Source organism: Orycteropus afer, unplaced genomic scaffold (genome assembly GCF_000298275.1).
Source record: "Orycteropus afer afer isolate SDZICR_OR568_19922 unplaced genomic scaffold, OryAfe1.0 scaffold00013, whole genome shotgun sequence".
NCBI classification, from domain to species: Eukaryota; Metazoa; Chordata; class Mammalia; order Tubulidentata; family Orycteropodidae; genus Orycteropus; species Orycteropus afer.
In genome coordinates, this window is record NW_006921600.1 from 16,043,162 (window position 1) to 16,068,738 (window position 25,577).

The 25,577-nt window shown below is 43.9% G+C and overlaps 2 protein-coding genes across 2 annotated transcripts; one reads left to right on the forward strand and one right to left on the reverse strand.

Annotated features, from left to right (window-relative positions):
• The first annotated feature begins 1,769 nt into the window (after positions 1–1,769).
• On the forward strand, positions 1,770–2,570 carry CUNH1orf74 (chromosome unknown C1orf74 homolog). Its single transcript, XM_007953018.2, has one exon. The coding sequence runs from the start codon at positions 1,779–1,781 to the stop codon at positions 2,568–2,570; it is 792 nt and encodes a 263-aa protein (XP_007951209.1). The 5' UTR covers positions 1,770–1,778.
• A 678-nt stretch (positions 2,571–3,248) lies between these two features.
• TRAF3IP3 (TRAF3 interacting protein 3) lies at positions 3,249–24,448 on the reverse strand. Its single transcript, XM_007953027.1, has 15 exons — positions 24,104–24,448; positions 22,137–22,284; positions 21,922–21,985; positions 21,619–21,643; positions 21,322–21,351; positions 21,119–21,214; positions 14,567–14,638; positions 10,276–10,416; positions 10,011–10,148; positions 8,671–8,806; positions 8,015–8,077; positions 6,332–6,391; positions 5,083–5,219; positions 4,115–4,228; positions 3,249–3,341 (listed from the first exon to the last, which is right to left on the reverse strand). Exons 1-15 carry the CDS (start codon positions 24,446–24,448, stop codon positions 3,249–3,251), a joined length of 1,662 nt encoding a protein of 553 aa, XP_007951218.1.
• Between the last annotated feature and the right edge of the window lie 1,129 nt (positions 24,449–25,577).

The window sequence follows — 25,577 nt, forward strand, 5'->3', positions numbered from 1 at the left end:
ACTCACCCTCCATACAGCAGTCCACACACCTCGTCTCAACACACTGACTACAATTTAACCCAGTGCAACAGCTCTCCTCCCCGTGTCCATCCCTCAAATGGAAATTCTTAAGCAGAACTACAACCTACAACCTTCTGGGTAAAATAATACTGTGGAAAACATGCCCACTATCTTGAGATATGTTTCATTTGGGAGGCAAAGTTTATTAAACACTGACTTCCCAGTCTAGTGGGACACCAGATTTAACACAGGTAGGGCATAGAGCAAGGAGCCCTAGTAGTGCAGTGGTTAAAGCGCTTGGCTGCGAACCAAAAAGCCAGCTCCCGCTGCACAGGAGAAAGGTGTGTCAGTCTGCTTCCGAAAAGATTACAGCCTTGGAGACTCCTGTTGGGCAGTTGCTATAAGTTGGAATCGACCGGGTTTAGAGCACAGCCCAACGCAAAGCGACGTCTGAGGCCACCACCCAGTTTCACCAAGCTCCGCCTTGTTTCGTCCACTTCTGCTCCTCCCACTCCTCCGCAGAAGCGCCGGGCCGTGTTATGTGGTGGAAAGGGCCAGGCAGCAGCCTGTCCATACTTCCGGCATAGTGAGGGGTTAACGCACAGCACGCGAGCTGACTGGATGATGTCATGGAAGAGAGAGAGAGGCGGGTAGGAGGGGACTCTGAGAGGAAGGGCATGCGCAATAGCCCATCTTCTCGGGCTGGAAGTAAATCGAGGCGGAAGAGCAGTCCCTGCGCGGGCGGGATTCCCGGCGCCGCGGCGGGGTGAACCTCCATCGGAAGTAGAAGAGGGACCTCTGTCTCTTTTAATAGATCACGACGCCGTGCTAATGGGAGAGTGTGGAGATTGGAGTGAGCCTGTTGTCCTCGGGTCCTCGGATGTCGGCCCGAGGGCGAAGGTGGGGCCAGTAGAAGTTTATTTTAAGCCTGAAACGTTGAAGGTCATGGTGTCATTTTATGGGTGAGAAAACTGAGACCTAGAGGGTCTTTTTATCATGGTCCTTTGGGACAGCCTTATTTACCCTGGCGGAGACAAAGAAGGTGAATTAAAACGATCTGTAATCTGAAGTGTTAATATTAGACCTTCGGAGAAAGGGGCAGTACCTAGGAAGTATGAACCAGCAAGTAGTGGCTAGAGACCTCCCTGTCTTGAAATAATCTTTCAAGTCCTGCAGTTCTATCATATTTTATTTAATTTGCTTTTATATCTTAAAGTAAGGTGGTTATTAGTCAACATTCTAGTGTATATTAGTTTAATCAGATTGCTATAAGGGGAAGTTGGCACTGGGAAGAGTATATTTAGAACCTAGAAGGGTAGTTCTGGGTCAGATGCTCAGAATGTTGCCAAGACCCTCTTACCTATATTTTGCACCTCTTCTCCACTCCCTGTTTGAATGCAAACGTAATTTGCAGCAGGTAAAATTTAGAATAGAAGCCAGAGAATATAAAGCTGGCCATAAGACAGAGAGACAAGAATTTGAGGGTACAGGAGACAGTCATGAAAATCAGGCAGCATTGGTGATACCTTTTTACGTGGCTGGGGTTAACATTTCAGAGTAGAGAGGGGGACGAAATGATCTTTGGAAGATGCTATAAGACTTATGGGAAGACTGTTGGCAGGTTGACTGGTGTGCCACTGGCTTGTATTAATAATCTTCTGCTAATGCTTTGTTTCTAGGCTCTTCCTCAAGTGTGTGGAGCTGAGAGATGCAGCCCAGGGGAGGGAACCATGGATAGTTAAGCAGGCCATCTGTTCTGGACTTTGCTCCCAGATCCCATGTCAACACCAAGCCCTCAGCAGCTGGTGGCAGCTGCTCAGCAGACCCTGGGCATGGGAAAGAGACGGGGCCCACCCCAAACCATCTGCCTTCACCTAGCTGGAGAGGTGTTGGCTGTGGCTCAGGGACTGAAACCATCTCTGCTCTATGATTGTAACAGTGCAGGGGCTTCAAAGATCCAGAGCTATCTGGAGGAGCTGCAGAGGCTGGGCTTTTTGACCTTGGGACTTCACATCCTTGAGATTGGAGAAGACAACCTGATTATCAGTCCTGAGCATGTATGTCAGCACTTGGAGGAGGTCCTTCTTGGTACCATACCCTTTGTGGATGTTTCTAGCTCTCAACCTCACCCTTCTATCTGCTCCCTGGACCACCTTCAGGACTTGAAGGGCCTCGTGACTGAGATCATTGTGCATTTGCGGGGGCTGCAGAGGAACCTCTCCCTGGCAGTGTCCTGCAGCAGGCTCCATTCCACAGGCTGGAATTTCTGTACTGTGTTTGGGATCCTCCTGGGCTATCCTGTCCCCTATACCTTTCACCTGAACCAGGGACATGGCAACTGTTTAGCCTTTACTCCACTACGGGTGTTCACTGCCCGGGTCTCATGGCTGCTGGGTCAACCCCCAGTCCTGCTCTATTCCTTTAGTGTCCCAGAGAGCTTATATCCATCCCTGAAGGGTATTCTTAACACCTGGGAGGAAGACCTCAGAACCCGATGTAGGGCTCAGAGTGACTTTGCTGACCTCAGGATCTCCTCTGAGATCGTCACGCTACCGGCTGTGGCCCTCTGACTTCTTAACTCTCCTTCCATGATAGAAGATGCTCAGTGAATGAGGATGCCTCAGGCTGTGATCATCTCAAATGCCAACTCCAATCTTTTGGCAGTGGCTGTCTAGAGAACATTAGTAAAGGGTGTTGAGGTCATATCTGGGCTTAAGGGAAAAGAATGATGTACTTTTTTGGACATATCTGCCATAGGCATGGGAGTAGGTGATGGTGGTGGGGGTGGTAGCATTGGTACTATATATTTGCCATTTTCTAGGGCATCCTCTTGACTTAAGCTGTCTGTTAGCTTATTGGATAGGAGATAACTGGAAAGAGATGGTAGGGAAGAGGAAGGGTGGGTAGAGAACAAGTAGTATGCCCTTGTGTGGTAATCTTGTAAATACACCTGCTGTATGCAAATACAAAAGACTGGGCTCCACCTGAATTGGACTAGGAAGAGGAGACTAGCATGGTTAAGTATCTTATACTTGTGATATATTGTGTCATTCGGGAATAAACAGTTCTGAGGAAGAGAGACTGGTCAGATAAAGTTTATTGTTTTACAGTAAGTTAAAAAAAATAATAAAGTCAGAAATTGCAACTTCATTTAGAGGGAGAAATCCAAACTGTAAAATATCTAAACCTCCTGAGATTTCCATTGAGTTGATTTCTGATTTCTCACCCAAGGCGGCAGTCTTGGCCATTTAGATCATCAGGCTGTCCATGTTGGCCAAGAACACTGCCAGCGCTGCAGCAAGCACCACCATCAGCATCGGGAGGCATCGGCCACATTGCCTCTATGTGGAGGGAGGAAGAGATGAGAAAGAGACCGTGAATTGGTTAGAGTGGACAGTGGGAAAAATAATCTTCCTTCTTCCCATTCTAGTCCAGTGGGAAAGTGAGTTGATGGAGGAAAAAAGGTTTTTACTTCACTGTCTTATTCTCTAGCACCTGCCTTGAAACTACTTTACTGGTGGGCACTGGCTTATAAGCCAGGGTCACTGGCTCAGGAAACAACATTCAGCAGGGACCAGATAAGAAAATGCTGCTGTGAATGAACAAGGGTGGAAAATAGCAAAATTATGTTAGTCTCTATTCATATTCTTCCATAACTGGCTCTTTTGCCCTTGCCACCATGCTCAAACTAAAAGAACACCATTATGTACATTGTTGTTAATGTGCCATCGAGTGGGCCCAGACTCATGGTGACCCCTCCTTGGGTTGCCAAGGCAGTATCACTACGAAGTAGATTGCCCAACCTTCCTTCCGAGGAGTGGCTGGTGGGTTTGAACTGCTAGCTTTCTGGTTAGCAGTCAAATGCCTTGGGCACTATGCTACCAGAGCTCCTCTTTTGTACATTAGCTAATAGTAAATCTTTTCCTCTGGGCTCAAGAGTTCATGAACACTAGACTTGAAAGCATAGCCAATGTTACTTTCCATGGTTCCTGTGAGTGGAGCAGGCTGGTCAGATGTTGGCATGGACCAGGAAATTATATCTGCCAAAACTTAGCTAAAGGAACAATCATTCCCATCATCATCTTGGAATATATGGGAGGGCAGACCCTCTTACTCTGGGAGGCGGCTGCTGGCTTCGGTTCAGCTCTTCTCGACAGTGCTGCAGCTTCCGCAGGCAGGAGAGGTACTCATCACTGAGGTTGTCCAACTCTGAATGCAGTTCTCTGCACTGAAGGGAAAAATCACAAAGGTCATCACCACCAGTTCTGTGTAGGACAGAACGGAGCCCAGGTAGGGGAGACAGCCTTTCTGTGTAAGTTCCACCTTCACTCATTGGGAATTTTTACCACCATCCTCCCTTCCTAGCCTTGCTCAGAGATTTTCAGTTTGTCAGAAATGTACTTATTTAAGTGATTAATTTTAATGCTGCTCTACATGTAAGTGCTTTTATTTGACAATGTATGTGCAAGTGCTTTGCAACAGGGACACCAGAAACAAGTTGTTATAGCACAAAAGACATAAGTAATCATAGTATAAGTCTCTTTCCCAGGAACTAGTTGCATATGAATGTATATTTGTGAATATGTAGGTGGGAAGAGTTTTGTTATTTAAAAGACACTATAAAGTTTTAAGGAGCTCTGGTGGTGTGGTACATAAGGCATTTGACTGCTAATCAGAAGGGTGGTGGTTCACACCCACCAGCCACTCCATGGAAGGAAGATTGGGTAATCTACTTGTGTAAGAAAAAGTTTTAAGAGACCAATTCAATGTGGGATAAAGAGTTAATATATTTATTGAATGTGTTTGAATTTAGCTTGATTATCCAAAAGGGATATTTTATTTGATAAAACCTGTTTTGAAGAGAAGTTGTTCCAAATAAGAAGGGAAAAGGTTGACAAGTCAACCTCAAAGCATAGGCATTTTATACAGGCAAACGAACACCTGTGAGCATCCAATCACAGTTTAAACCTGAACTCTGAAATGCCTCTCTGCCTGTCTCCCAAAGAGTAGGTACTGAGCTGTCACTGGTTTTTCCCTGTCACTTCTAGATGAGCCCCTCACTATCTGAGGTCACCATCTCACCTCCTTTTCCTTGGCCTGGAGCTGCAAAGTCTTCTTTTGCAGCTGGTCGCTGAGATCCCAGTCTTTCTCCTCCCCTGTACCCTCAGGCTCCACTTCGTTAAGGGAGGGCTTTGAACTCCACACAGGAAAAGCCTGATCTAAAAAAGCAGCCAGATTCTCAGTGACAGTGAAGTCTGTGTCTCTGAGGAAGGACCCTGCCACGGAGTGAGGACACTTAGGGGGTGGGGGAACAAAGAGGAGGGAGCCAGGGAGAGTGCATGGGATGTAATTCTCTGACTTTTAAAGAACTCCCATCGAGACCCAACTCAGCCTGGATAGAGAGCTGGAATTTGAGCCCCTTGAGGGCAAGGCTGCCATCTTTCTTTGTGTCCCTAGCCCTGTTTAATGCCAGATAATTTTAGGGAATGTTTATTAATTTCATCTCTTTGGTTATTTGTCACATACTTTCTAGTTAGGTATGTCTGCTGGATGCTTCATTATAACCTCTTTTTCCTTCTGTCCTCATTTCAATCATGAGACTGGCAGCTTACATCCTAGAATTCATCTTCATGTGGCTAAAGATGGTTTTTCAATCACCTTGCAGTCTTAGTGTAGTGAAAAGACACTGGGCTGGGCTAGGAGTTTGAAGTTCTGGATTGTTGTTTTAGCTCTATCCTTAATTTGTATGGCCGTAGACCTTTATTTTCTTACCCGTATGATGTAGTCATAATAATCTCTGCCTTTTCTATTATATTATGCCTGGTAGTTGTGAGGAGGAGAGATGCCAAACTACAGGCCATATGAAGTAGATAGTGAGGCACTGTTGTGCCCCCACCCCCCATATGCATGAAGGTTTCTTCTTAGGAGGCTAAGGCAGCAGACTCTTTAGGGTTAAGAGTGAGGTGGCTGTTGGGGCTGGGGAGTTGGATGTGATTTAGAAAGTGAAATGTGTAAAAATTGACATGAAATCCTGGGTTCAAAATCAATTTATTGAAATTTTCAACATAGATATGTTTCCAGAGAGAGTAAAGTCTTTTTTTTTCTTTCTTTTGTTTGTTTACAGTTTATATACCTCTCAGAATAGAAGGCTATCTAATTTAAGTGTTCTCAGTCCTTAGATGAGTAGTCTTTACAAAGCTCCCCTACACTCCTGACCTAATAGACTCCCAGAACTGAATGGGACTCCAAGAGGTCATGTTGTCCATTCCCCTGCCTATAGGCAGGCAACAAAAGAGCAACTCTTACAATTTGTGGTAGTAAATTTGCTGACCTTTCTTTGTTAAGCATTTCTCCTGTTCTTGAAGCTGTAAAGACTGATTCTGAAGCAGACCTGTTGGAAAACATAAGAAACTTGTCTCTGCTCTGTTTACTGCAAAGTAAATTTATTGCAAAGAATATCTTTTCATAATTTTGATTAAAACCTTATTAAACATGTTCCCATTCTTACATTTCTTTCTACCATGTCTTTACCATCAAGTCTCTGCTTACATCTTAACTTAGAGGAGATTCTCCCAGATGACTCTATAGATTCAATATCAAATATTTGTTCGTTAACCTCCTTTAATTTTCCACATAGCAGTTATTACAACCTGACATATACTTATTTGTTCGTAGAAATTTGACATTCTACTGTAGGGCTTACTTAGAATGTGAGTCATAGGGGAAGGACCTGTTAATTTTCTTCATTACTTTATCCTTAGTGCTTATATCTGAAGCTCTGGTGACTTAGTGCCTAAGGCATTTGACTGCTAACCAGAAGGCTGGCAGTTCAAACCCACCAACCACTCCTTGGAAAGAAGGTTGGGCAATCTACTTCCGTTAGTAGGGATTTAATAAATAGATATTGAATAAAGGTGTGGTTTTGAAGTGACTTGCTGTCCATTCAGCTCTTGCCCTGTCGGGGCACCTGTTCTGCTGGTGCTCATTCATCCTTTCCATTGTGGTTAGGTTGCCTTGCTCATTTAAAATTCATTCTTGTTTGCACGAAGCTCCTTTGTGAGGGGTGTCAGAGGCTAAGGTCGTGGGGAACCAGCAGAGGTTATTAATTGAATCATGTTCTCCAGCTTTTTTAGAAATTGTGTTCTTTTCTTCTGGAAAGTTCTTTTTCTTCTCTGTCCCTAATAAGTAGTTTTGAAATGAACTGAGCTTATTTTCTGAGCCATTCATGGAGATGAATGTCTATGTGATATGTTATTGTTAGCTGCTGTTCAGCTGGCCCCTGACTCATGGCTGCCTCATGCACAGTGGCCTGTGCCATCCTCATGATTGGCTGTGGATCCAACCATTGTCATCCATAGGGATTATGTTGGCTGATATTTGGAAGTAGATCACCACACCTTTCTTTCTAGAGTCCAATTTAGTCTAGCAGCTCCACTGAAACCCGCTCAGCATCATAGCAGCACACAAGCCAGGTGGTGACTGTGATGAGGTGCACTGGCCAGGAATCAAATCCAGATCTCTGCACGGAAGGTGAGAGTTCTACCACTGCACGATCAGTGCCTCATGTAATATGTGTGTATATATGTGTGTGTGTGTGTGTGTATATATATGTATATGTGTGTGTATATATATATGTATATGTGTGTGTGTGTGTGTGTATATATATATATATATATATATATATTTATGTAACAAATTATAATATTTAAAATAAATACTGCCTAGAAAACCCAACACTAGTAGGCTTGTAGTCTTTTTAAAATCTGCACTTTTGGGGATATACAAGTGCTTGTGGAAGGGGTAAAAGAGAAAAGAAAAAAGAACAGAGGCTATTACATAATTTGTGAAGAGCTGTGTAAATGATCTCATTTCACAAGAAGAGCGTCTGAACATTCACAGAGGTAGAGGATGTACAGTCACTCCATCCCTTGGATCCCTTCTTTGGTAGAGAAGCCCCATGAACACCAAGAACCACATATGCTATTTATTTATAGAATCTGGAAAGGGAACTCACTTTGCATCTCCTGTACTCTGGCCACCAGGATGAGTTTCTCCTCCTCTGACCTTTTCAGTTGATCTGAAAATGAAATAATGCAAACCAAAGTAGAAGAATCCAAGACTTTAGTTAATTCAACCCCTGAAGATGGAAGTTAGTAATAAGTACTGTCTTGTCTGTGGCTTTTGACATGTATGAATAGAAGCTGCTCTATCTTCTACTTACTTGTCCCAGAGAGGAACTAGAACTCAGTATCTAAGATTCAAATGGTGACAATGTTGGGTTGAATTAAGGGTTGTATTGACACACTATCTTGTCCTCTCATGTAGCTGATACAGAAGTTGTGACTGGGAGACCTTCACCCATTATGCCTTTTGCTTCAACTGACCTTTCCCTTTCAAATTTGGAATGTAGCTTTGATACATGTGACTGATACGGGAACAGCTGTGATATGGTCCAGAAGAGTGGGCTGGAAAATAGAGCTGATTGTACAGGATTCTCTAGTGTAGTGTAATTAATTTTCAGTTTAGGATGATTAAAACAGTTCTGTCTTTCCTTCAAAGTTAAATGAAGTCACAGAGCCAACCAAACAAACCAATGAAAGGCTGTTTTCTGCCCAGATTCCTTTCTCTGAGTTGTTACCATGCTCCTGAGACCTCCAAGGAGAAGGGTACCTTGTAGGTTCTGGGTATCCGAATTGCACAAGTCTCTGTCCCCCTGCAGACATTCAATCTTGGCCTGCAACTCTTGGTGCTCATTCTCCAAAAGTAGCAGGGCCTGTTTCATCTGTATATCTCTGCTGTCTGCTCCCTATAAGGACAAGAAGCCATCTCAAAAGCAAATCAGGGTTGGGGATGGAAGTTAGGTGTAGGTCTCATGGAAGAGGGTAAAAATTGTATAATTTTAGAGTTAGAAGAAGTATTAGGAAAATGGAAATAGTGAAGCTTCTGATATTCACAAAAGACACATCTCCTGACACCTTGGTAAATCCCCAAATAAGGAATATTGTATCATCACTTTTCTAGATGTGTTCACTTTTCTTTACTTCTGTTATTGGCACTATCAATTTTGTTTTTTTAGTAGGGCCATTTTTCACCTAGAATTAATGTTAACAACAACAACAAAAACACTTCATAAGAGTAACCTCATAGGTAATGGGAAGAAGAGACCATCAGTACAGTTAAGCTGTGATGTGGGTATGGAGTGGCCCGCTAGGTTCACTCATTTGGTAAGGCTTACTCCCCCTATCTCTTATCAAATGGTCTATCCAAATCCTTGCGTCAGTAAAATTATAAAGAGCAACTTTCAAGGTAGATCAAATTCCAAACTACGTAAGTAAAATCTGTGAAAAATATTTGCTAATATTTGTTGAGTGTTTATATGCGCTAGGCATTGTGTTAAATGCTTTACATGGATTACTTCATTTAATCCTCACAACAATCTATGTGGGTACTATTGTCTTCACTTTAGAGATGAGGAAATTGAGGTTTAGGAGGTTTGTTAACTTCTGCAGTGTAGTACAGATTGGAAAGGTCAAGCCCTTGAAAATGCCAGGTTGGGGATGTGAAAACCTATGTGAATGCCAATGGTCTCCTGTAATTACTTAGAAATCACACTGGCAGGATGTGTTGGTTAATACTCGCCTATAAATAAGTTAGTGACATTTGTTAGGTGCCAATAGTGGGCAAGCCTGAATTCAATGCTCTACTGGGAATGGTGTGGGCAGAGTGGGTTGGATATAATATTAGTAAGCTGATAAATATTCCAACCCAGCCTTCTGCACTGGTGTCATTCCAGTGAACTCTTAGTTCATTTGCATGAGTAGTGTAGACATCCTTGCCAGCACAGAATTAGATCTCAGAGTCAAAGCAGTGAGTCAGGTACAAAGTGAGCAGTGAGTGAGGAACTGAAAGCTAGATGTCCTCAGCTGCCTTTGGGGCCCCCAACCCAGCTGCAGTTTCTCTCATCAGCCCCCAGAGCTTGTCTCCTTTCTCCATTCCCCAGTGTCTGGTACCTGCAGTTTGGACTGAAGCACATGGAGCTGACTTTCCAGCTCCCTATGCTGGGTCTCCAGGGTTCTCCAGTCTTCCTTCAGAGTATTGTATTGGGTCCTCCACTCTTCACATTTCTGCTCTGCCAGGGCCAGGGACCGCTGAGGGAGATCAGAGAGGAGAAAGAGTGCCTTGGGGATTCCAGGGAGTTATGCAGCTGGCTCTATTGCTCCCCAGAGCTGCACCCTGCCTCCCATAGTTCCCAGCCCCAAGGACTCTGGCCCATACCTGCGTGCTCTGCAGTTGCTGCTCTGCACTCATTTTCTCCTCCAGCACTTTCTGCAATGACTCCTTGGCCTTCTGTTCATAGCTGTTTTTCTGGTCTTCCATCTCCAGTAGCACCTTTTTCATCCCCCAAGGGGAGTATTTCTATAAATTTGTTGCAATTCAACAAATAACATATTGAGATTTCCTGTGCCAAACACTGAGCTGGGATATAGAAATGAAACGAATGGCCCTTGCCCTTAGAGCAGAGGTGTGAGTGGAATCAGGTAAACCTTTAGGTTCAGACTAAAGCTGGGCAGGCATCTGTGTGAACACAGGAGAGGAAAACATGCTTGACATTCACTCCCTCGACCTTCCACAAGCACTAGAAATCCAATATCCTAAATGGAAATCATCTTTCTACACTTGCTTCTTTAACCTTGGCTTCCTATCCCAGTAACTGACATCACTTCCCATCCAGTCTCTCAAGTTTAAACCAGAGAGGCATCCTTGATTTCCCTTTCCTTTTTTTCCAGTAAGGAACTCTGTTGGTGCAGTGGTTAAAGCATTCAGCTGCTAATCAAAGGGTCGACAATTTGAACTCACTAGCACCCCTAGCCTAGTGCCTAAGGCACTTGACTGCTCACCAGAAGGCTGGCGGTTCAAACCCACCAGCCACTCCTCGGAAGGAAGGTTGGGCAATCCTACTTTCGTAGTGATAGTGCATCGGAAACCCAAGGAGGGGTCGCTATGAGTCGGGGCCGACTCGATGGCAAACAACAACAACAACAACAGCTCCCCTGTGGAAGAAAGATGTGGCAGTCTGCTTCCATAAAGATTTACAGCCTTGGAAACCCTGTGAGGCAATTTTGTGAGTCCTATAGGGTCACTATGAGTCAGAATCAACTTGATGGCAGTGGGTTTGTTTTTTTGGTTTTCTCCCAATAACCAGTTGGTTACTGAGACTTGTCAAGTAACTTCCTTAACAGCTCATAACTCTCTCATCTCTACCCCTACTGCTACCTCTTTAGTTCAGGCTCTAATAATAGTGATTATATGGTATAATGGAATAGTTTGACTACTTCTAAGCCTTCCTTCCAACTCTTCCATTCTGTAGCTAGAGAATTCTTCCTAAAATGCAAATCAGATCATGCCACTCCCTGTTTAAATCTCTCTATGGATGCTCCATGTCCTAAAGATTAAGTCCAAACTTGCTGGCATGGCTCTTATTTACAAGCCCAGACTTTCATTCCATGCTGCTTCTATCCAGTGTGAACTGATTGTAGATCTCCTAAGCACCATGCTTTTTGGCCTCTACTTTTACCCATGTAGCTGCTTCTGCCTAGAGCATCCTTACCTACCTTTCTAACCTGGTTAATTCCTACTCATGCTCTAGATTCAGCTCAGTTATCCATCAGTTCTGATAAATCTTGACTAACAAGCCATGGTGTTTTGAATCACCTCATATGCGTGTGAAAGCTGGACAGTGAATAAGGAAGACCAAAGAAGAATTGATGCCTTTGAGTTATGGGGTTGGCAAAGAATACTGAAAGTATTATGGACTGCTAGAAAAACAAACAAATCTGTTCTGGAAGAATTTCAGCCAGAATGCTTGTTGGAAGTGAAAATGGCCAGACTTCATCTTACCTACTTTGGTCATGTTGTCAGAAGGGACCAAACCCTAGAGAAGGTGTCGTGCTTGGAAAAGTAGAGGGTCAGCAAAAAAGGGGAAGGCTCTCAACAAGATGGAGTGACACTGGCTGCAGCAACAGGCTCAAGTATAACAAGGACTGTGAGGATGGCGCAGGACCGGGCAGTGTGCACAGGGTAGCTATGAGTTGGAGCCAACTCAGTGGCATCTAACATCAACAACAGTCTCTATCCCTCCCTCCAACTCCTTATGGATTAGGTAGCCTTCCTTAGTGCTTGAGTAGTATCCTTTTTATATTTCTATTATTCCAACTTTATTAACTCATCTGTCTCTCTTGTTGTTAGTTGCTGTTGAGTTGATTCTGACTTATGGTAACCCCATGCTTTAAGAGAGTACAACTGCTCCATGGGGTTTTCTTGGCTGAAATATTAATGTAATTTCACTAGGGCTTTTCTTAGAGGGTTCTACTGGGTAGATTCAAACTGCCAACCTTTAGGTGAGAGTTGAGTGTTGTTCTGGTTACCCAGTGCCGCTCTGACAAGAAATATACCACAAATGGGATGGCCTCAAAAAACAGAAGTTTATTCATACAATTTGGAGGCTTTAAGTCCAAGTTCAAAGTGCCAGGCTCTAGGGGCTGGGTGAAAGCCCCTCAACCTTGGGGTCCAGCTCCACCACCTGCTCCCGGCCCACTGGAGCTAGAGGTGTTTCTTCACTCAGACAGCTGCTGGCTGCTGAGGCTGAGAAGCCCCAAGTTTGACAAGGAAAAAGGCACAGTCCCGATGTTACCAAACCACATGGTAGGCCATTAACTTAAGTCCGTTTTAAGTCCCAAGGTCGGCAGAGCATGGCAGGCTGCTGAGCAACGACACAGCTACATGCAGGGTCCAAGCATGCCATAAGCTAGAGACCATTCTCAAAGCTTCTCCTTATATACAGGAAGCAGACTACATACCCAAAGACAGCTACTTAGCTGCTTGTGGTAGATCTCACCATGAAGTTTATTGACAGTCTCATCATGGGGAATAACTACCACCAGCTGCCCAGCCACTCAACCAGGCCCAGCCAAGTTGATAAACAAGCATAACTACCACAAGTGTAAACCATTTGTGCCAGTTAGGGACCTTACTCTTATACCTAGCACTTAGTCTCTCTTTGTTGTTAGGTGCTGTCGAGTTGATTCTGATTCATGGTGACCCTCTATGACAGAGTAGAACTGCCCCATAGGATTTGCTAGGCTGCAGTCTTTATAGGAGTAGATCGTCAGATATTTTCTCACATGGAGCCACTGGTGGGTTCAAATCACCAACCTTTTATTTAACCATTGTGTTAGCAGGGCTCATTACTGGATTGTGAAACTTTTCAGAGCAAGGATTTTTTTTTTTTTTTTTTTAATCTTTGTAGATTCAAGGCTTTGAGAAATCCCCAGTAACTTAATACATTTAACTTAAGACACTTGTATTTTTAAAAATTCCTGCTGGCTCCCAGATCAAGAAAGAAAGACAAAAGAACTTGCAAACTCACTAGGAGTCTTGCTGGTCCCTCTTCCCTTTCATCTTTATACTCTGTGATTTTGGGGAAGGCAGACAGCTTTTACTGTCAGTTTTGGTTTACTCACTGGGTAAGCAGTAGTCCAGATCATCCATATTTAGGGATCAGTATGAAATCATTTTGATTTAGCTTTGGAATTGTCTGAAAATTTGAATCTAAATGTGAATGAGTCTTATTGTTCTCAGAAGTTTCATTAGAAACCAGATCCAGGAGTTATTGGTTAAGTTCATACAGGGGGATGTCCCAGTTATTGGACTTGACCATGCTGGTCATTTACCAGCTTTATCTCCCATTGAAAATGAACAGACTGGCATTCTGGATTATGTGTGTGTATATGTGTGTGTATTCTGGAAGAAGTGTTTGTCTCTTATGAGCTTGGATGGCATTACTGAGTTCACAAGAGCCTGATAAGTCATACTGAAAAAAATGAAAGTTGTGGTTATGGGCTATATAAACTCTTTTCCCCTGCAAAATCCCAACTCTCTGGCCATGTCTACCTTATATAACTCCAAATGGGAGCAGTCTGCCTGCTCCATCCTATTCTCTTATTTGACATCTCCCACCTGCCAGAAATTCATCACTTCTCAAGCTCATTTCTTCCATTCTGTCTCTTGTGATCCAAGATCAGGGCAATCAAGGGATTACTGAAGCTGGATAAAAATGTCACAGAAATGCTAAGAATCAGTCTCTTGCTTTCTCCAAGGGCTTGCTGCTAGAAAAAGTTATCCCTGGCATGAAAACAGTTTTGCAAAACTACATTATAATGTTTAACTCATCTGTTCAAAGATTGGGACCTGTGAAGTCTGTCTGGGTGGTGTGACTCTTTACCAAGGACCTCTGCCAGTAATAACAGATAGTCTCAAGTTTCTGCTGGAGCATATACAGTGCTTAGTACTGGGATTTCTTCCCAGAGGACACTGGGAGAAAGGGAGAGGAAGATGGAGATGATGCTATGGTGAATTGAGGACCAAAGTGAAAATGGCAAAGGCAGAATTGAGTGAGTAGGAGTGGATGTGTTAATCTGATGATATTTCTCAAAAGTAAAACTGAGGTTCAAGCACTCTTCTGCCTTAATTCTTAGATCCTGGATTGGAGGTATCTCAGGACACTTACCTGCATACAGGTGTACAGCTGGTTTTCTAAGGATCTCAGTTTGCCCTTCAACTTGTCTTCATTGAGCTGCCCCTGGAGTAGATGGGATGAGTTAATGAGTTTAGACTAAAGTGTAGTCTGCAAAAAGTTTTACTCTCTGTTCCCAGCCCATTGCTAGCATGTTGTAGGTACTCAAACAATGTTTGCAGAACTGAATCTTCCCAGAGGTGGGGAGAAAGAAAGATGACAGAGGGTGTTTGGGCAGAGGAAGGTCTTCTCTTTCTCTGCAGTAGGAAAAGGGAAAATCAGACTGGCTCCTAAAGTCCTCCTTTTGTACCTTGAGGTTATCTATCAAATGACTCAGGATACCATAGCAAGAGTCCACAGGAAGGAAAGCTTCTAAACGATCTGTTCCCACTCTCCCCTGTCTAGGCACTTATCTACTCCTCATGTCTCAGTCTGGGGCTCTGAGAACTTGGACTTTTCACTCTAAAGTGTAGGCTAATAAGGCTAAAGGGGTCTCTCATCTCAGGGTAAGTGTTCATTCCCCTACTTAACCCCCATCCCCAGCCCAGCAGATATACTGGACTTAAGATGAGAAATTCTTGAAAAAAAGCAAGCAATGGAGGGAGAAAAATTTGAAAGAAGGGTCAATAAGAGGACTTCCTAGAAAGCCAGGTTTATTCATAAGCCAGATCTGTGTAATGATGTGGACATCCCAAGAAGAATGCTAGTCCTAAGGGTAAGGGTAGAAGAAGGCAGGAAAAAAGGGTCATTAACTGTTCTTCAACTTTTCAGTATTTCAGCTGAGTAGCTAACAACTTCCTGTTGCTTTGTTCTTTCTGACAAGACCTGTGGACCTGTCCCCTCTTCCCAGGTGGAAAGTTTTGTTCTTCTGCCTGTAGTTTTTTTCAAGGTGTGTATGTATGACGGGGAGCTCTGGTAGCGTGATGGCTAAGGCACTTGACTGCTAACCAGAAGCATGGTGGTTCAAACCCACCAGCTACTCCTCAGAAGGAAGGTTGGGCAATCTACTTCCATAGTGATACCACCTCGGAAACCCAAGGAGGGGTTGCTATGAGTTGGGTCCGACTTGATGGCACATAACCACCACAACAACATGTATATGAGGAGGGGAGGCAGTGTCATCAATGAGAGCTAGTTTCCCAGAGTAAGGGGCAGGGGCTTCTTTAGCAATAATGGGCTTTCACATCCTTCTCTGACTTTTTCCAGCCAGGCCCAGTGGGGCACTTGTGGGTCCTAGAAATTCTACTCCCCCTCAGGCCTGAAACTGTGGCCCTTTTCAGCCAGATGGCCTGGATGTTTCCAACTCTCATAATGTTTCCGATCTATAACTGTCTGGGGGCAGAAAGGGGAGTCTGTTTTGAGGTCTGTCCTCCTCAATGAGTTTCAGGGTGCCTGGGGGAGGCAGGAAGTGGTATCTAACAGCTCCTGTTTTGATCTTGTTTGGCTGATTCTTCTGACCATGGGAGCCAGGGGGCGCCCCCACCCTTTCTGCTTCCTGTGTTACTCAGCTGGGCCTTGCAAAAGCAAAGGGCTTTGCCAAACATAATTTTTCAAAGTGCCTCTTGCTATTAATGTTTTTCCTAATGTCTCGTGTGAGCACTGAGAGTTGGGGATTTGGCATCTACAGTAACCGCAGAGCTCCAAGGCAGATAAAGAGATGGACAAAGATTTCCACTGTTCTGAGCTTTGGAGTAACTGGTAAAATGGTTTCATTCTCCAGAGTGGCCTGTTAATTGTCAATCACAGGTCCTGAACCAGTCCCCCTTCTCCCTTGGTTCAGCTGTCCTTCCTGTGACTCCATGCATTTTCCTTTTCCTGAACTCTTACCGTACAGAATGCAATCAAACTTTCCCAGTTTAAGGCTTACCTTGCTATAGTTTGGGAAGAAAACACACTGATCTTAAATTTTCCCCAGTCTCCTGTGGTGCTGTCTCTGGAAGTTTTTCTTCCCAGACCATAGCTCCTCTCTCCCTGTTCCTTAGTATGGCTTTACTCCAGTATTTTGCCTTTTCCAACTGTTCTTGTATTTAGCCCAACCCCAGATTAATTTTCCACTCATGTTGCAATAGAAGACAATTCATGATAGCCCTTTCAGTGGAGATGAAGGGCCACCCAAGGTTGGGACTTGAAGAAATCTCTTGTCCACAGCTCTGCCTCCCTAGATTCCGCAAGGCAGGCAGGAAAGTTGCAGCCAAATTGTTGCAAATGGGGCATATAGTTTCCTGGTCTGAGCTCCAGTTCTCCCCACACTGAAGCCCAGTGTTACAGTAAGTTTACAGGCCCAGTACTAATCTTCTAGGCAGTCTCACCCAGGAGCCCAGGGCTTAGAAAGCACAATGACCCTGGGGGAAAAAAGAAGCAAGACTGATGCTATACACACCTTATGCTGGTCTGAGGGCTTCAGCTCCTGCTTCTGCTTGGTTTCCCCCTGCCTCTGATCTGTTCTCCAGAAACACCACCACCTCACCGCAGAAGCACCAGCCCACAGCTTCTCTGTCTGCCCTAGTAGAGGTTACTTAGGGCTTGCAGCCAATCCACTGCTGAGCTGTCATCTCAAGATCTTGAATCCACTTTGCAGATCTTAAAATGCAAGTGTGCCCTACTCCCTTTTCTGTATTGCCCAGTGTTGAGAGTCTTGCTTTTTCTTCTTCCTGAGCTGTTCCTGCTCTGGTGGTTGGACCCAGTTTAGGAATCTCAGCAGTGCCCCAGGGCCTCTTGCATCCAGAAGGCCCAGAGTCAGTTTAGAGAGTGGAGGCAAAGGACATTGCTGATCCTCTGTCCTCAGGGTTTTAATAAATAAAGAGGTTTTGGTAAAAGGCTCTGCATGTGAGGTTGGAGATTCAAATCATGGAGGCCAAGTGGAAAAAACAAGACCTGAATTGAGCTGAATGTCAGAGTCCCAGTTCTGGCCACATTCTCCAAATTATTTTTTCTAAATACTGCAGACTGGAGCTGTCCTTTTCATTTAAGTTGAGGCTTTCAGGGATGGCTAGAGAGTCGAATTGTCTTGCTTTAGGGCAAGAAGGAGCTCTCAACTGAAAAATCTGAGACTATTTTTCTTAAAAACAGGAAACTCGGTGTTGGTAAGGAGGAGGAAGAAGAGAAGGGTGAGTGAGTAGTGGAAGGGGTGGGAAGAAGGGAGGGAGAAAACCACAGGCAGAGGAACTTCTCTGTTCACCGACTGGGTGTGGGGCAAAACCAACCTCCTGAGTCTACGCTGGAAATATGTCTTAATAATCCTCCCAGTTCTCACCAACCTGGCTATAATTCAGGCTCTGATTGTATTTTCCCTCAGCTAATACAGGACTTCCATCTCCTGCACACCCACCTGGAGCTAGGATCTTCATTGCTGCCAGACAACTTTGCAGAACATCTAATCATTTACTTTCAATTCCATTTCATAGATACCACCGAGCGCCCTTTAAGGATGGGCCAGACACTATTAGATGAAGGACTTTAAACCTGAATAAGGCATAGTTCCCTTGCTACTCTGCTTGTTGCCTTTAGCAGTGTTCTTCAAACAGAGTAGCATCATTCTCATGAATCTGTATACATATGTGTATATATACACACATGTATGTACATATGTATATATTTCCTTTTAAAAGGGGTCCATATGTTGTTTAGCTTTAAGATACTGTATTCAACATAAAAAGTATAAGTTACATAATTCTAAAATGAAACTCAGTGCCATCAAGTCAATTCCAACTCACAGCAACCCCCTTTGGGTTTGCAAGGCTGTAAATCTTTACAGAAGCAGATTGCCTTATCTTTCTTCCACAGAGGCACTGGTGGGTTTGAACCACCGACCTTTTGGTTAGCAGCCAAATGCCTTAACCACTACACCACCAGAGCTCCTCTAGAAGCTGTCTAAAGTCCTTTCTAGCTTCATCTTTGGTACTTCTCTGACGTGATGCCTTTATTTCAGCCATAATCTGCTGTACCCAATACTGTGCCACATCTAGACCTGTAATCATTCTGATTCCTTCACCTTAAACAATCTTCTCCTTGCTGCCCTGTCTTCTCCATTATTACTTCTACTTCTATACTGGTAAACTCATAGCCAATTTTGAGGACCCAGCTAAAATATCCTCTTTCTTTTGGAGCCTTCCCTATTCTACCTCAGGAATACTTTCTCTTTGTTACCTTCTCTTTTTTCTTTGTGGTGGTTTTACATATGGCTGTTACATCTTTATTGTACTGTTCTTATTTATTTTTACATATCTCACTCTTCTTGGCTAGAATGCAAACTCCTTAAGAGCAAAGATCCTCTTCTTTTTTTCCCTGTAGCACAGGGTCAAGCACATAGGTGAAACTTACTAAATGTCTGTCAAATAAGTGAAACTATCTCAGTTTGGAGTCACTGGGTGGTGCAAACAGTTAACACATTCACCTGCTAACTGAAAAGTTGGAAGTTGGAGTCCACCCAGAAGTGCCACAGAAGAAAGGCCTGGTGATCTACTTCTGAAAAAACCAGCCATTGAAAACCCTATGGAGCATTGTTCTTCTCTGACACACATGTGGCCATCAGTTAGAATCGATTGATGCCCATTGCAGTTGAGTTGATTCCAACTCATAGCGACCCTATAGTACAGAGTATAACTGCCCTATAGAGTTTACAAGGCTGTAAGTTGTTATGGAAGCAGACTGCCACATGTTTCTCCCCAGCAGTGGCTGGTGGGTTTGTTTGAACTGCTGACTTTTTGGTTAGCAGCCAAGTGCTTAACCACTGTGCTAGCAGGGCTACATATGAACTCAATGGCAACTGTTTTTTTTTTTTTTTTTTTTTAAATCTTAGTTTAGTTCAACCCCGGAAACCACCTGGCATACACAGCTGTCTGTCTCAGGCTTCTACTCTGCTACTGAAAATGACTTCCTTACCAAAGAACCTTGTCATAGACACCTAAACCCAGTTACAATGACTGAAATTAGGAAGGAGACTGAGCTTAGGAAGTCATTTTAAAAATACCACTGCCAACTTCTCAGTTTTTCCATTCCCTTCCCTTACATTTCTCTAAGCACAAGGCATTTATGTGGTAGTATGAGATGTTCATGGAGACCTCTGAGTTCATGTGCTTTCTCTCTCTACAGCAGGTGCTTTATGCTTTTGTGGCTTCAAGCTGCATGTGACTTCCTGAGCATACTAGGCTAGGGGTTCTCAAAATGGGGTTCTAGGACCCCTGGGTATCCCCAAAACCCTTTTAAGAAAGGGGCAAGGTCCTGCCTTTTCCAGCTACAGATCAGTATGAGGCTGGATTTTTCTTGGTACACTTCAATTGAAACAGCAGATTGAATGAAGAAGTAAATAAAAGAATCTGCCTTCTGTTAAACCAGACATTTAAAAAAATCAGTAAAAAATGTAAAACAGTGCCATTCCTCTCTTTTTTTCTTTTGGTTTTGGAAATATAGTTTTTGTTTTTTTAAATAAAAACATGTAATTTATGTTCACATGCCATGGGGTTTATTAGTGCACTTTTAAAACTAATAAAAAAAATTTCTGTTTTAATTTCTAATATAGTAGATTCTAAAATGATAATTATTTGGGGTTTTCAACAATTTTCTTAAGAGTATAAAGGGGTCTTGAATTTAAAAAGCTGGAGAACCATTGCCCTAGACTGTATTATGCCCTTGGGTATTTGCCTGGCTGTATCCACTGTCTAGAGTATTGTCCCTGCATCCATGTCTGCTTGACAAGTGCTTATGTAACTATAAACATTTCTTTGGCTCTTCTCTAGGGGAACTCTGGTAGCATAGAGTCATTCATTCATGCTTGTATTCTCTGTATCTTGAAAACATAGATTTCATTACTCATATATAATGTATTGTTTAGGTGTCTGTCTCCCTTACAAAGCCACAAGCTCTTTAAAAGCAGGAACCCTGTCTAATTCATCTCATTATCTAGTACTAGCCCAGAGTTGGTCCGGAGAACATGAATAATGAGTATCTGTTGAATGAGTGGACTAAAATCAGGAGGCCTGAATTTTAGTCCTATTTCTTCCACTAACTAGCTGGGTGACTGTGGGCAAGTCCCTTGACTTCTCTGAGACTCAGTTTGTTCATCTGCAAAATAAGAGGATCAGACTAGTTGATCTGTAAGTCCCTTCCCACTCTGACATTCATGTCTGGGCTAAATAGCGGACACATGCAGACTTGAAGTTAATATTGGTGTGAATCCCATATGTAAATATTTGACAATTTACTGTGTTCAGTAATATTAACTGTTTGGGATCACCCTTTTCTTCTAACAAATTAAAACCCAGGGATTCTAGCTACTTTTGATTTCTGGTCTTCCTTGGGTGTATGGTAGTAGCACAGCCCTCAAGTGAGGATACTGGACTTTGCAAGCTCTCCTGTATATTTATTGTGACCTTCTTGACCTCTAGGAGCTCTGGTGGCATAGTGCTTAAGGCATTTGACTGCTAGGTCTCAGCACCATCACCCTGGTGTGAGAAAACCCATTCTTTTACCAAGATGTTATGAAAAGATGGGATGGATACACATAGAAGCCCATGAGGCTTTGTTCAAACAAAGATTTCATTCCCTTACCTTCCAGGAGCTGTCAGAGGCCCGAATTAGGTGGGACAGTAAGTCTTGAAGAATCACCATTTTCTGTTTTAGGATCAGTTCCCGTTGTAGGGCCTCCTGTGGGGGTGGGGTGGGGGGCAAAAATGCAAGAGGATGAGGTTAACCTGGAAAAGGAAGGGGGAGGTGGGTGGATGAGCTGGAAGGTAAATTCGTAGTTCACTTACTTTGAGGTACTCAGAAAGCTGCATGATTTCCTGCAGAGAAAGAAAAAGTATTTTAAAAGATACTAGGTACCCTGAAACATGGAACCAGAGCCAGAGTTGGCTAGTGTAGGGGAAAGTTCTTGCACCTTGGTTCTGGCAGGGTCCTTGTAAGCCCTCATGTCTCAGTATCCCTTGCCTTCCAGGAAGAATATATTCCTCCATCCCAACCTAAGATTATCACAGAGTTCTAAAATATCAGGACTTAAAGGAGCTTAGATACCATCTGATTCAACCCCTGTAAAATAAAGATTTTCTTACCTTATCCAGAACTGCAACTCCATAGCTGGGAAGAGAAGAAATAAAAGAATGACAGTGAACCAAAGAAAAAGGCATGCCATGGTGCAGTGGGTTGATTCCTTCTGTGAACTTGTCTGAAGAGACAGTAGTTTGGGAAAGGGCTTCTTCATTAATTAAGATGTATATGGGAATTCATTGTTTCATTGTGTTTTCTATCCACACCCTGGGTGTTATGTTCAATAAAAGCTTAGAAACTGAGTAAGAGAGGAATGGTTGGGATGTAAAGGGGTTGGGGTCAGGAAGTGGCCCATGAAAAGTACTCACTTGGTTTGTTGACTGGCATCATTTTTGATTGTTGGCTGTGCTTCTTCTTCCTTTGTCTGAGTGCCTGAGAGATGAAGGACAAGCTGATTCAGAGCCCATTCCAAGGGAAAGAGGGGACAGTGTTGTGGGGCATGGACTCTTTGCTGCCAGTGAGCTGAGGCTGCTGTGGCAGGATTCTTTGCAGGCCCCACTGAGTGAGGAGGTTCTGTTCTTACCACGGTGGTGTTTGGGTGGCTTCTTAATGGGAGAGTTGTGTGATGGAAGGTGCTCAGCCTGTGAGGACAGGTGGCCAGCCAGATCCCTCCAGACACCTGGGGGAGGATGATGCTGGATTGGAACCATCTCAGAGGTAGTCTCTGCCACCTGGAAAGCAAGTTGGGGATAGACAGAACCACTGCTCAGTGCATCTTAGAAGATTTTCCCACTGATTGCACCAAGATGAACCATTGATCTTCTTTCAGGCTCAAAAACCAAAGTAACCTACTCTACTTGTTAGAACCTCAGTTATCCCTGCCCCTGCTTATAGTCTCTGTTACCCTGCCTATAGAGGACTATAGCGCAGGGTAACAGGGAGAAGGATTGTCTCCAAATATTCTTTCTAGAATCCCTGTTTTGTCTCAGCCACTCATACAGCCAGCATGCTAAGGAGGAAAGAACACTGGTCTGGATGGGGAGTAAGGGTATCTGGGTTCAGATCCTGCTTTTTCTAGGTTTCAGTCTCCTGTCTATGTACTGAAGAGTTTGGAATAGATAATCCCTAATGACTCTTCCAAGGAGCCTTGGTGGCACAGTGGTTAGTACTCTCAGCTGGTAACCAAAAGGTTGGCAATTGGAACCCATGAGAGACAGATTGGTAGTCTGCTTCCGTAGAGATTACAGCTTTGAAAACCTTATAGAGCAGTTCTTCTCTGTCCTATAGTCGGAATTGACTCAACAGCAACAGGTTAAGGTCCTTTCCATATTCTACACATGGGTGTCCTTCTCATTAGTAATAGCAGGAAATCAGTAAAGTTTTGTGTGAAGAGAAGGAAGAGCAGGTAGTTGAAAAGAGAGGTGTAGAGGTTCTTTTCACAATTTAGTCAGCTCTTTTTATATTTAGTTCTTACAAACTAAAAAATTTGGTAAGCACAGCAGTAAAAGGCTTAGAAATGCCTATGATATTCAAACTTGCAAACTGACTCAGTCACGATAAAACTTCAAATAACTGATAGGTGGAGTTCTTTAGTTAATTGTATTTTCTGTTCTTTTTTTTCCCTCAAACTTTTGTCGCCCCCAACAGAAAAAGCACATGGTTGGTTTTCTCTTAACATTGGAACCCACAGTGCTCTGGGATCATTTGTGTGGATAGTGCTTTTTACTGCAGTAACAGATCCACTGGTTAATCCCTGACTGAGCACCTATTCTGGAAACCGCTCAATGCCAGGCACTTCCAGGGAAAACGGCAGTCCTGTCCCTGCTGTCAGCATGTGCACAGCATGAGTGGGAAGACACAGATCGTTTGCTGGATGAGGTCAGCTTGACATACTTCATTTTTTTTTTTTTCTTTGCCAAGACTGCTCCTTCCCAGGGCAGATTAATGGGTCCTCTAAGAGTGCCACACTCTTAGAAGATTTATAACCTCACAAAGCCACAGAGAGCAGAGGTGGCCTAGCTTTCTGGACCAGATGAGGCCTTAATGGAATAAATATGGTAGAGTCATAATGGGCCAGGAGAAAGAGAGAAGGTAGGTGAGTGCAACAGCTTCAGAGAAGAGTGGTGAAGGGAAATTATTTGTGTGTGTGTATGTGTATGAGTGTGTTGGGAGAGACAGTGTCAAGGGAATTGACATGGGTACCTGGTTTATTACAGGCATTCAATAGATATCTGTTGAATTATGGGTGAATGAATGGTGTAAAGTGACTGTAGAAGGTACATAGAGATTTCCTAAAATTTGAACTGATACTAGATATTACCTACGGAGTTGCTTTAAAAAATATTTTCCTCTCCTAAAAACTAAGTGCAAAACAAAGCAACTAAATAAACAAAAATAAGACAAATTCTGAATGAATAAATAGCTAATGGAGGCTTTACTGTACGACTGACAAAGGAGAGACTTACTTTAAATCACTTTTTAATGACCTTGAACCCCACTCTATGTAGTCATCCTCCCACACAAGATAGTGTGTCCCTCAACATGGCCCACCTGCTGTCCAGAGGAAGAGCTCCTGTTGGTCCAAGATGAGAGTGCATTGTGGTCACTTGCCTGGACTGTCCTCCTAGAGGGACCTTGCTCCCTAGCCTGGAAACTCTGTGCCTTGCTTTTCTCCTCCACTTCCAGGTTCCTTCTCCTGAAGAACTGCTGTTGTCGAGCTCTCCTGAGCTGCTCTCTTTGCTGGGTCCTCAGCACTTTCCCCACCTGGCGGCAAGTGGTCACGTTACGGCGGCAGCGGCGGCTCTCACGGGTCTCCTGCCTGCGCTCACACTTGGCCTCGTAGCTCTCTGCCCACCGGGCCAAGCCAGGGGAGGGCCTGGGGTCTGGGCTGATCATGCTGACCTCCTGAGCACCTGTTGTGCTTGGCTTCCAGTTCCTGGAATAGCTGCCTGGATCTGCCAAATGGCAAGAGGGAGGAGAAGGGGAGGGGTCAGAAGATGGGCAGAAAAATTACTGTCTCCCTGGACAAGGGGGCAGAAATAGCACAGCATTCCAAGCATGTGGGTTGGAAACTGAAGTTGTGACGGTGTCATATTGGGCATCAGGAGTGCAGTCTCTATGATAATCTTGCCTTTATCTAGTCTGTGTCTCCCCCTAGGTAAAGTGGGAAGAGTCTCTCTGGCCACAACTTCTTCCTTTACTGAATATCTCACCTTGCCTCTAACACAGGGGAGCATGAGAAGTGACAAAAATTATAAGGTGTTTATACCTTTTGGATGGTAGCAGGTAGAGGTGTTCATTCATACTAACAGACTTCTAGAGAAGCAGTTAAATTGGCTCCTTTCTCACAATCTAGAAGCAAAGTCAGCATCTTCAATGCTCTATTGGCCTAAGTTGTTACTAAAATAGTGACTCTTTTCAAGGCCTGGAGGGATAAACAGATTCCACCCTCAGGATGTGGTCAGTTGTGACCGGCACTCACTGCGCTCATCTTTACCCTTAGTGACTAGCTTGTGAGGCTAGTCCTGGGCATGGTTTTGGGGCAGGGAATCTCACCCTACTTCCTCCATCATGAAGTTCTGAAATAAGCCCAGGACCAGGCTCTGATTCTCAGCTTTAGATCAAGTCAGTATTGGCTGAATACCTGCTGTATGTCCAGTGCTGTTGATACTCATTTCAGAACTTCTGGTTCAAAAACTCTCCCAGCTGAATGTTCTGTTGTTTTTTAGGATCACTGTGGTAGTTAAATTTGTATGTCAACTTGGCTGGCCCTGGTTGAGTGGCTGGGCAGCTGATGGTGGTTATTCCCCATGATGAGACTGCCCATCAACTCCATGGTGGGACCACAGGCAGCTAAGTAGCTGCCTTTGGGATGTGGTCTGCTTCCTGTATACAAGGAAAAGCCTTGGGGATAGCCTCTAGCTTATGGCACACTTGGACCCAGCATGCAGCCATGTCATTGCTCAGCAGCCTGCCATGCTCTACCGACCTTGGGACTTTCAATGGTCTTGAATTAATGGCCTGC

What these genes read in the sequence shown, in the direction of transcription:
- CUNH1orf74 (XM_007953018.2), top strand. Translation starts at nt 1,779, where the DNA reads ATGTCAACACCAAGCCCTCAGCAGCTGGTGGCAGCTGCTCAGCAGACC.
- TRAF3IP3 (XM_007953027.1), bottom strand. Translation starts at nt 24,448, where the DNA reads ATGATCAGCCCAGACCCCAGGCCCTCCCCTGGCTTGGCCCGGTGGGCA. An exon ending in AGCTTTCTGAGTACCTCAAA is followed by an intron (nt 21,215 to 21,321) that starts GTAAGTGAACTA and finishes CCACCCCCACAG; the next exon opens with GAGGCCCTACAACGGGAACT. An exon ending in AGCAACTGCAGAGCACGCAG is followed by an intron (nt 10,149 to 10,275) that starts GTATGGGCCAGA and finishes GATCTCCCTCAG; the next exon opens with CGGTCCCTGGCCCTGGCAGA.